The sequence below is a fragment of the Citrus clementina genome, unplaced genomic scaffold (genome assembly GCF_000493195.1).
Source record: "Citrus clementina cultivar Clemenules unplaced genomic scaffold, Citrus_clementina_v1.0 scaffold_8, whole genome shotgun sequence".
Classification (NCBI taxonomy): Eukaryota; Viridiplantae; Streptophyta; class Magnoliopsida; order Sapindales; family Rutaceae; genus Citrus; species Citrus x clementina.
The window spans coordinates 2111331-2123924 of NW_006262022.1; the positions used below are offsets into that span (position 1 = coordinate 2111331).

A 12594-nucleotide genomic window follows, 5' to 3' on the forward strand; every position below is an offset into this window, starting at 1 on the left:
AACGCACAGAAGTTCCGACTTCCTGGTGCTCGCTTGATAGATGTTCACTTCTAGTTAAAAGGTTCTTATTTATTACTCATCAAATGAGAATCCTTTTCCAAATGATTTTGGTTTTCATGTTTTCGTGGGTTTTCGAGATGGATCGGGATCTTTTTCTGATCTGATATTTATCTAAGTAAATGTTATTAATATGAATAGTGGTTAATAAATGAAAGAAAAAGTAGTTAAATTTTATTCATTCATTAATATTAAAACACAAGTGGCACAATATTTATAAAAGATCAGGAGTGATCAGATTAGAAAAGGATCTCAATCCCTTCGGGATACTCTCAACGACTTATGTTATTATGATAATAGAATCTTAATGATCCGATCGATAGCTTAAAGCTTGCAAGAAGAATAACGAAATCGAAAGAAGTAAACATAAGTATACAATAAAAGACAATTTGTTCGATTAGTAATAAATAGTGATTGCAACTTAATTACATCTTTCTTTTGCAATTAGTTGTAGCAGTCAGCACCAATCATACATTTTCTCTAGTAAAATGCTAAACGGTTAAAAGAAGGAAAGAAGGACGACAAAAACGTAACATGAGCTACCGCTTCATGCGTCCTTCGCTTTCTTCCTTGTGGCTGGCAAGAATTATTAAAATAATATTTAAAAAAGAATGCAAAAAATAAAATTAAATTAAAAAGGCAGCCATTATCCACAAGCACCAGCACTCACATCAACATTGAAACATGCTAAGTGGCCATAAGGAAGAGAGAGAATGACGCATGAAACGGTAGCACAAACTGTCATTTCTGTCGTCCTTTTCATTATTCATTAATGGGCAGAAATTTTCATCTTAATCCAAAGGATTTCAGATACTTGATTGATACTAAGAATTTATCGGTTTCATAACTTTAAGCAATTTCTTGATCTCAGACAAATATTATATTGATAAAACTGTTTATGGCTCTACCATTGGTGATTTAAGACTTGGTTTTAGAGCAATGATATATGGCTGAACATTGGTGAAACGGCACCAGTTTATTGCGTTTTGTATTTGTTGAGTCAAGCACCAAAACGACACAAAAGTGAGAGTGTAAACTGGCCATTTTCGGGGTTGACGTTGGGTTTACGTGGGGATATATCATTTTTCTTTTGTTATTATATTAATTTCCAAAGTATAGTTTCAGTTTTTTATCAAAACCAAAGCAAGGCTAATTAGTTAATTACTTATCCGAATTGTCCCTTTCAAATTTTTGGGAACTAAAAAAATTTTTTAGATGCTATGTATGTATCGAATGAACACGTAAGACGAGAAATGAACATGTAACAGTATATTTTTCATAAAATGCTCTTCTTAAATTTTTTTGAAAAGAGGAGTTTCATAAATTACTTGTACAAAATAATTAAACCCAATGCCGTTTTCTTAATGATCTTCTAAGATAATTTTGATGCAGCAGCAAGCTTCAAATGATCAAGTCCAATGTTCATTCCATTATAAGCAATGGGAGCATACATCCATAAATCATCAGAGCTCAGGAGCTGCAAAATAACAAAATCAACAGAATTAGATCACTAATTAATACATTTTCTTTAAATTTCAAAAAAAATAAAAAATTTGTTGAAAGGATTGGTAATTGATTCTCTCTTTAATTACCTTAATTTGGAGCTGTAGGAACTTCACATATTGGACTGCTTCTTCAAGCATTGTGCTAATATCAACTTTTGTTCCATTTGGTACCAGGTTCTGTAAAATCCTCAGCCTCTCGTTGATCCTCTCTCTTCTTTTCTGCAACATAGATGTGAATCAGGAAACATAAGTTCATCAGCATTCTATTCAATAAGCTGCAAAAATGCGAATTCGGATTATTTTTTTCGTCATAGATAATTACCCTTGCATAGAGGCTTTGAGGATCAGTTGCTGAGCCCCTGCTGGCTCTAGTTTTGCCACTGAGATTGAGAGCTACCTTCCCTTTTGATGAATCCTCTCCTCCAATTTGATCCTGAGATGCATTCGACTCATCTTCCGAGCAGCAGCTGCTTGATAGCTGCGGCCTATTAGCACCAATAATACTCTTATTGTTTTCATTTTCATTATTATTGGCATCATTATCCTCCTCAGTATTGCTGATTGCTGAGACAGCACGCTTTTGATTCTTCTTTGACTTCAGATTCCTCTTGTTGTTCTTTTGAACCTGCATATTGTTGAAACAAAATCAGAACAAGCCATACAAAGTAACCAAGCAAAAATATAAGAATGGATCTTGAATAATGGACTTACGTCAGTTGCATTTCTTGATCTTTTCTTAGAACATTCTGATGGGTTGTTGAGTTTCTCTTCAACCGCCGGTTCTGTAGCTTGCATCTCAGATTCATTTTTCGTGTCCAAAGCCTTAATAGGAAAGCCAAGTTCGGGTTTGTTTCCATCACTAATGTTATTATTCTCTTGATTATTCAAACACTCATCCTCACCTTGATTATCAATAAGGTATGAGCTAGTGTTACAATTTGCATCCCCCATGCAAAAATCCATGGAAATGGAGCTATTGATATTGTTATCATTAATGTTGTTATTGCCCAAGATTTGATGTGAGTCACTCAAATAAATGCTTTCTTGGCTTGATGAATAGGGGTAAAAAATGCTACTGCCACCACCTCCACTATAAGCACCTATATCTAAAGAATAGTATGAACCATAATCATTAGCACCATGGCTAGGCCAAAATGTTGGTGATGATGAATTTCCAAAGCTTGAGCTGCCCTCAAGCTCGGCGGAGACTGGGCAGTTTCCAAGCAATTGAGCCATGAAATCAGCTTCTTGATCGGTGGTGCACATTCCACTTAAAGAGCTCCACTCTCCCTCTGCAATTGCTCCCTCCATTAATTTCTAGTTTGTATTTTTTTTTTCTTTTTTAAACGTTCAAGGAAGCTAATAAGAAGCTCAATTGTAATTCAATTAATGCTTGAATGGGAAACAAGATTAAGGGACATATTTATACCCAACAGCTTAGAAGAATGTCGCAAAAAGCATTGACTTAATATTGTGAAACAATATCTCATATGATATTAATCAATTATTCGTATGCAAAAGGTTTTCAAATTCCGTAATGGGGCCAAGTACAACTCATCAGGAATAGACCAAGCTCACACAATCATGCACTAAAATAAAATTAAATGACATGCATCATTTTACGTGGCCTTAAACATTACCAAGTGACAAAAACAAAAGAATGGTTTTAGTTTTTTTTTAAAATTTAAGTTTCATTTCACAACTGAAAATCTGACTTAACCTGAGATTAGTTAGGATCAAAATCAAATGAAGTCAATTATTTGGTACTGGGAAATAGAGAATGACACCTGGCAATCAAGAGAACGTGGGGGGGTTTTATTTTAATTAATTAATATGATGAACACGAAATAAAATGATTAATTATGTAAAAACAGCATGGAAAATGAAAGTGATGTTAATAAAAGGACTGCCAGATCGTGGAGATGAGTATGAGAAATTCTCAAAACTCATATAGAATCAGACAGTGCCATCTGTTTTCTGGATATTTGTCTCCTCTTCTCATTGACACCTAACAAGTGTTCTTCCAACTTTTTAGCTAGAAACTGAATCTGATCAAAATTTGAACATTTTGATTCATATATTTTGTTTAATGATCAAACAAGATAGATTCATTGGACTGTGTTCCAATTGTAAAACCTCCAATACATACTTTGAACTTCTATTAGGGTGCATATTCTGGTTAATTAGAATACATTAATTCTATGTTAAATGTGTCTTAAGGATATATGTTAAGATACTTATTTTATAAAGGGTGTCGAAAAGATAAAACTTTGATCACTCTATAGACGTACGAAAGTGGCATACAATTATCTTTTGGATTTATGTAAAATGGTTAGAGAATCATAGATGTATGAGCAAATGAGTTGCATTAATGGCAATAGTTAGAAGTCCATTGAAGCAATAAATTTGTGTGAAAATTATATATTTGAGGGACTCATTTTTAATTCCATATATATATATATATATATATGATCATTTTTCATCAAATTTTGCTTAAAGAATATGTTTTAACTTCAAGCGTAGTAATTAAGTGAATGTTAAATACTTAAACTGGTAAAACATTTGACACAGATCTAATAATATTAATTTATAAAAGAAAAATCAAGATGCATTTGGTTATAGTTGATTTATTAAGATTTAAAAGCCACTTGATGGTTAATGGTTTTTTTAAACATGATAATGGTTGGGTGCTTGTTATAAAATAATTAGATAGAAATTATTGAAGTTGCTCAAAATAAACAAAATCCAATTTTTTAAGGTTGCTTACAAAAGAAGAGGAAGAGAGATCAGAGCTTGCTTCCCTTTCGATTTCAAATCCCCAAATCATTGTAAATTCATTAAGACAACTCCAATCATTTACTAAATTTAGTTAACATAAACAAAAATAATAATAATATCTACCACTTTACATATATTCCATATCAATCTATCAACCCATATATTAACTATATCTACCTATCTACCATATCTATCTCTAAATTCATATCTATACTCTATATTTTCTTATTATACTTCTTATTAACTAATATAAAACCACATTCAACATCCTATTATCTCCCACACATGTTGGAATAATTTACAATGTTATAAATAAGATACAAACTCATCTCTAATAACTAGCTAGGTCCAATTATTTTTCATAAGATTTTAACTTTAATTTAACAAAATCCAACAGTATCAAATTACTTTTACCACTAAAATAAAATATGGATAACCTTTTTAATTAATTTTAAAATTGTTTTGACGTATAAAAATAGACTTCTTACTTAATACGATAACTATTTGAACGTAAATTTTTAACTCCATTCAAGACATCGGTTATGTATATATATATACACTCACACTTTATCTAAAACTTCGATTGATTCAAATTTTAATATTAGATTTAATTAAAATAAAATAAAATCAAATATAATTAATGTAATGATTATTGATTTTAGTGCATCTCGATTAGTTTAAATGATAAAATCTCTTATAATTATATAGTTTTTAGATTGGGTTTACTTCCCATTTCGCACTAAAGTTGGGATTGTTAATTCTGGGGAAATGAGTATGAAAAATGAAAACAAAACACCCATTACAGTATAATAAGATTGTTTTAAAACTGAATTCATATGAACTCATTAATTTTTCTTGGCTTTCTTTTTCAAATGAAACCTAGCAAAGCAGTGTGAATCAAAATTTTGCTTGGCTTCCATTACTCTTTTCACTTACATTTCAACCATAATATATTACTATAATTAATGTTAGGGAGTCAAAACCATGAAAGTAAAGAAAGTCTATTTCACTCTTATTACCACCCATTGCTTATACCCAAGTAATTAATTCTTAATTTAGTGATAAAGCCTCATCACGAGCTGTGTAACATGTAATTAAACTAAAAAAACTATTTGGGAGGGGTAAAGAGCCTTAACTGTGACTACACCCCGAATCCGAATTAGTCGGGGTCCAATGCGGTCATCGGAAATCGGGTGATTTAAACAAAAAAAAAAACTAAAAAAACAAGTGCTAATTACAAAACCCAAAAAGGTTATCCTGTAATTTAGCCTAAACTTAAAGTCTCTCACACAAAATCAATCCAATTAAATGAAATAGTTCTCCAAAAATGAAAAATTTAAGAACCATCTATCCTCCAATGGCCACATCCCCAAAAACCCACCAAAGATTCTGGCGACCTTCACGCTCCAACTACGCGTAATATTATTAATTAAACAAATTATTTTTGCTAAACGAAGCTTCCAAATTAAACATTTTATAAATATTCAAACACACACACTTTCATGTATATATTTTTTGGAAAATTAACAGGAAGCCGGCCACTTGCACGATCTCTTGTTGGCTGGTACATACAAAAGCTTTATAAGTTGATAAAATTAACAAGGTAGCTAGGGTTTTGGCATAATGGAATAAGATCTTGGCTCTGCAGCAATATTGGAAACTCATCATAAAATCTGATTTTATTCTTCACACATGAGATTAATTACATTTCTCGATTCACGCCGGCCGCCAGCGCGACCCATAAATTTTTATTTGAAGAAAAGGCAAAAAAAAAAAAAAAATCTGTTATGGATAGAGCTGGCAGCTTGGTTCACAGCCCCTGGCTATTAAAGAATGGCGAGAGAGGACATTAATACAAATTGTATCATCGTGAATTTAATATATCAACCTCATTTGTTTAAGATATGAAATTCTTTTTTTATATTTTATTTTATAAAATGTTTAATTTGGGGAATAGCTATGGTGTAGATGCGATATTCATCATTTTGGTACATTAGACATATAGCCTGATACGTTAAACATGTAACATGAAGCATTACACTTAATTCCAAAATCCTAAATTTATAAGATTTGATGTTTATTTTAGGGTTATAACTTTTCATATTTCTATGAATTTATAACATGAATCATTAAACTTATAACATAACATATATATTAGGCTCATAATATGTGTTAACGCTCACATTGTATAACGGGTAACCCTATAAATTAGAGGCTAATGTGATCGAGTTGCTGATTATGCATCATAAAGCACGATTTTAGAGTAATATAGAGCCACATGGTTTGGATATGGTTCATAATTATCATGGGGATTAATCCAATTTTATTTGCTAAGAGTTATGTGTGCTTTGTTGTTTAATCACGAATTTAGAGGATTTGATGCAATATACAATTAATGAGCTCTCACTATCCCTGGGAATCAAATCAATCTCTGAAAGATAAGAACTAAAAAATAATGAGTAGTGATTCTAACTTCCAAAGAGAAAAATAAAATAAGAAGAATGCTATGCATTAAAAACTTATTGAAACTTCTTGCATTCGGGCACATGTGAATCTTGTGGCTAGGTAGATGGAATGTGGTGGTGCTTGCATGGGAGGTTTAATCGGTGGGATTTGATGTCTTAATTTGATCACATGAGACTGTTTATGATATGTGAAGATTGACAATTGACGGAGAGTAAGTCACGATTTTAATATGAATAATGATGTTAAAGACTTGTTTAAATATTAATGTTGGGTTCTTGTCAATTAGGTTAAGTTTTTGGATCAAGTAGTTTTTTTAACATAATAGTAAAGCCAATGCCTCAAGTTTTGATTTTCTCTAAGTATGTAAAAATTCTTTCAATTTTTTTCTTCAATTTTCTAGTTCATTGTTGAAGTACTATTGTATTTTAATCTGTTTACTAACTTTTATCGTTAAAGTTATAGTCCATTTTTCACGTGATAAGTTTTAAATATTATTGTTAGAGTAACACAAGACGTTCATTAATTGATAATATTTCATTTGAGATATAAATTTTATATCCCAACTTTATAAATATATTATTACTCAACAACATCTTATTATCCATCCATGAGTGGAAGAATAAAACAGCTACATAGGTCAAGGGCACAAATAAATATTATAACATATGAGAAACCTACATGGAATAACAAGAAAACTAGTTAAACTAGCTACTTCATTAAAATAGAAAATTATTTATCAAAGATAAACATAATAAAAAGGTTGACAGTGCTTAAATTAATTAAGAACTTCCTTCAGCATGTCTCTTTACGATAATTGGCTTAAGCTTTCAATAAGTCTATCGAATTTCAGTTCTTGGTTTTATTTTATTTTATTTTTTTGAAGTCTTAAAACGAATTTCTTTGACTCTTTGAATTGGAACTTTTGCTAGTTACATAATTAGAACACATGCCCTCCTCGTGAAAACAATAAACTACTCTTAATTAATCGAAAGTAAAAGTTCTCACACCCACCAAGAGAGAAAGACCTCTCCTTTGTATATATATATTTATAGCCCTCAATAACCAATAAACTCCGTGTATGTGTGTGTATATATATATATATACATTCGCTGCATGCGTTGACATGACACAATTTTAGTTGATGAACTGAAGATGCAACTTAGAGTCTTAGACTCAATAATAAGGGATAATGACACGAGTCCCTGTTAGAAATTATTTTTATCATAAAAAGTTCTGATAAATTTTTAATATCTCCGTTTATTTTATATGTATGAATTATGGGCTGAATCTTGGAGTTAGGGTTCTCGATAGATTGAGAAAGAAGCATGGTATTGGTCGTTAATCATTATTGAAACTTTAAAGTCTAGAAGATTGTATTAATCTCAAGGATTTTCCCAACAATTATACTTTTTTTCTTTTCTAAGATGTTAAAGACATGTTCTAGCTTTGTGTAATTACTCGATGAAAGTATATGTCAAAAATGAAAATTTGGAAGGAAAATCTGATTGAAGTGGCTAATAATTAATATTTGGAGAAAGTTAAACGAGGGCATGCACAACTTAAACCCCGTTTAGTTTTGAAAATAGACAATGGTACCTTAAATCCCAGAGTATTTAAATTGTTTGATAAATAGTAATTGATTTAATTTGTAAGCTAAGCTAATTTAATTTACCACTTGTATGATAAAAAAAATTATAATATCTTTATTGGTTTTATCAAAATTATTGCTTAAAATTCATATTTATTATACAATGTTAACTTCTATTTTATAATTACAGTATCTTAATATCAAATAAGATCAGGGGCGGATGTAGTATGTGACCAGTGGGAACTGCAGCCCTCACTAGCTAAAAAAAAAAACAATTTTTAAAAATAAGGAAAATTATTTAAGATTTCTAATTAGCACCCATTAAATCTATTAAAATTGACCCTATAAATTTTATAAACTTACAAAATTTAAACTTTAACTTTTAAAATTATAAAAGCCTACGCTATAATTAAAAATAATTATACGTCATCACCACAAACATTTTTCTATTCTTAAAAATACATCAAGAACAATTATAAATGTATTAACAAATATTTTATACATTCAAGGTTTTAATTTTAAAATTTTACTATCATGTAATCTAACCCCCAGTAAATTATTTTTCTAAATCCGCCACTTAATAGGATCTCAATAACAGAATAAAAATTATTTCAATTCTTACTTATATGTTGTTTTAGTTTTTTGCCAACTAAAATAACCAAGGATTTATTAAACTCACACCCCATTCCCATTATATTGTTTCCTTTTAAAGTTTTATTTTTTTTATTTAATTATTATTATTATTATTAGATAATTTTTTTTAGATATATAAGTGAAGGCAACAGTATACATTTGTATATTGATCAAGTGCTCACTGGATCACATATGTTGACAAGTTCAAATCTCGACGGGGACCTCTAGTAAATGACCACGAAAACAACAAAAACTATAATGCTATATAGCCGTGAACACATTAATATAGCTAGTTCTATGTATTCTCTTTTTTTTTTTTTCAATTATTTTTGGCTTCAATCCAATTTTACGACCCATCAAATCAAATGAGTTGCATTTCTTTTTCACGAAAATAAATTCAGTTAATATAAAAAAGAACAGCTAAACGCGCAAAACAGTCTAGCATATAAACACTCGGTGATCACTTAATAGGAAAAATATTGATTAATATTTTGATCAAAGCGGAAGCACTAAATGCCCTTAAAATCTTTTGAATAGTTAGAGAAGAAGAATTCAAATGCAAAATTAACTTCCGTGTCGCCGCATAATCCCAAAATATATAGCTTGATAATATACATACATATATGTATATATATATATATATATATATATATAAACAAATTATAAATTGAGAAACAATTTTATAGATTCAGTTTTATTCTCTCTGGATGATAAGCCTAAGCTATGCTGCATTCAACACTAGATTTTTAAAATAAACAGAAATTAAAGTCACTGTTTGGGCGATTAAAAGAGCACGTGCTTCATCCGGTTAAGGTAGAATTAGGGGTGGGCAAAAAAACCGTAGTCTTAAAAAAACCGAACCGAACTAACGGTTTTTTTTAATTCGGTAAAAAAAAAACCGAACGGTACAATTTATAAAAAAACCGAGCCGAAAAACCGAATTATTTTTAAATTTTATTAAATTAAATATGTGTTCATTTTTAACTAATTGTGTAAGATAACTAACATAAACTTGCATACACACAATCAGAGTATATATATATGTTAGTGTTACAATTTCGTAAATTTTTATTTCCCAAAATAAACCCTAAAATCAAATATAAAACAATTTCTTAAATTTCATAAATTTCAATTTCTTGAAGAATTTTTTAGGCCAATGCAATCTCAAGAACAACAGCAAGTAGCTGAAGAGTAAATGATAGTTGATTGATGTTGCTTACCAGTAAGTTTTTTTTTTTTTTTTAAACTAGCATCTTATTATATAGATTGTTTATTTAATTATTTATTAATAGTTAGTAAGATATTATTGATAAAATGTGTTTTGAATACTTTGTATTTATTGTTAATATTTATAATGAAATTAGGATGAACTTGTTGAAAAAAATTATTACATTTATGAAGCTCAATGGGCTAAAAATTTAAAAATTCAAAATAGGCCCAATAGGTCCAGAACCGAAAAAACCGAACCGAACCGAAAAAAACCGTTTAAGTTCGGTTATTTTTTAGTTCGGTTCTTATTTGGTTCTTTTTATAAAATAACCGATTTAAATCGATTCTACTTAATTTCGAACCGAACCGAACCGTGCCCACCCCTAGGTAGAATCTTCTCTGCTCCATTACGATGAGTAGATACAATGGCACCAGAGCCTTCTTCGGTGTAAGCTATAGGTCGACCAGAGAATTGTTACTTAAAAATCGGGCACGATGACACATCAAGGCAGCAATTTCGCCACGTCCAAATCGTACAAGGGAGGCACAATAACCAATGTACGGTTTTTGCAATCCATTTGATCCATGATGGCCCGGATATGGAGGATGTGGGGGGACCTTCTAGACACAAAGGGTGGCTGCTTATAAAACCCCGAAAAACGACAGAAAAATGGGAGAACAAAAAAAAAAAAAAAAAGAGGAAACTCCACCATTTTGGATTCAGAGCTTACTTTCGTAAAATCTTTAAAAAACATTCCTTTCATTTAACAATTGTTAGCTTACATAGATCTATAGTCTAATGTTTTTCCCGAAACCCTACATACTGACTTAAGTATCGGAGGATTTTCGTCAGAAAAACCACAGGCACCCCTGATCTATTTCTGTGAGTGCAAGGCAGAAGAGAAGGAGCGACGTTGGTTGAGGTCACAGAATCCACTCGATTGGGGAAGGAACGAGCAGCGTAGTGCCCCAGTCATAGCTAACCTGAGCGTTGATGTGACAACATGATCAGCCCTACAACACGACCAAATTTCTGCATCAATAGTCACTATCTAATAATCATCATGTATTATTTTCTTCATTTTTTTCCTTGTTATGGAAAATTTCTCAAGCTCTTTTAGACTTAGTAGGACTTGAATATGTTACTATTATTATTGTTTTCTTGTACATTTTTAATTCTATGTCAACGAGTCACTTTCAATTAATTATCACAAAAGATATGTATGATTTTAGTAATTCATTAACTATAACCAAAAATAAAAGACTCATGTGCTCCTATTAATCAATTGTCCAAAGAGAGTAATTCTGCGGCTAATGCTTAATTTGGTTGAATTTCGAATGTATTGCTCATTATCTTCAATGGTGAAACACTCCTCCAATGGTAATTCAAAAGGATTTTGAATATTCAAATATTTTTCCTTTTAGCCTACCTGCAACTCATATTTGGATCCAATATATTAAACTGACCTATGATAGTGTATTTATTCAGCGTGGTTAAGATTTAATTATATATACATTTTTATCAAATAACCTTCAATTATAGATTACAATTTTATAAAAATGTGTGTTCACTTCAATAAATTATACTCAATAAGAAGGAAGACAATTTTAGCAAAGCTTAGAATCAGTCCACAATAGACAGTTGTAAAAGGCCTGGCCCGATGCCCCCTACTCACTACACATACATATATTATATTATATATAATATGCTGCTCATCAGAGAGAGATGACTGCATCTAATGGGAGTTTATTATTTTTATTTTCATTTTTATATTCTTTAAGCATTGTTTTATGTGAGTGATTAGGTTTAAAGAAAAAGAGAATAAATATCCAATTCTTATTAAAATCAATTTCAAATTCAATTCGTTTAGGAATTCGGAGTCAAATGTTCGTAATTGAATTATTGATTAATTAACTAATTTGCCCACCCCCTACTTTTTTTTTTTAAAATTAAAAAATCAAATTGATTATTTAATAAAGATGATTTCATATTAAGAATGATAATAAGACACCATTAGTTGCATTAGGAATGGTTATGGGGGCATGGGCTGGCTGGCCCTTTCTTTAAATCAGCTTTACATAACATTGTGGCTAGGCTGACCTAAGGCCCCTACTCAAAAAAGAAAATTCTAATAATCTAAATTAGCACTATTATTTTTTTTAAAAAAATTCAACTTGTAGTTTGATTTACATACAATATAAATACTACTCAATGTAGCAATCTCTTTGCTTTCAGGGGAGGATTTTAAATAAATAAAAGTACAATTTCTTTTTTTCCCTATGTAGTAATATACATTGACACCTTCTTTTGAAAGTGATGGAGAAATTAAACAAGTCAACCATTTTCTAATTCAGAAT

General features: G+C 30.5%; 1 protein-coding gene across 1 annotated transcript; it reads right to left on the bottom strand.

Annotated features, from left to right (window-relative positions):
• Positions 1-1429: 1429 nt before the first annotated feature.
• LOC18034871 (transcription factor bHLH84) lies at positions 1430-2873 on the bottom strand. The gene is made up of 4 exons (XM_024179059.1): positions 2274-2873; positions 1885-2187; positions 1650-1781; positions 1430-1534 (listed from the first exon to the last, which is right to left on the bottom strand). Exons 1-4 carry the CDS (start codon positions 2871-2873, stop codon positions 1430-1432), a joined length of 1140 nt encoding a protein of 379 aa, XP_024034827.1.
• Positions 2874-12594: the final 9721 nt, after the last annotated feature.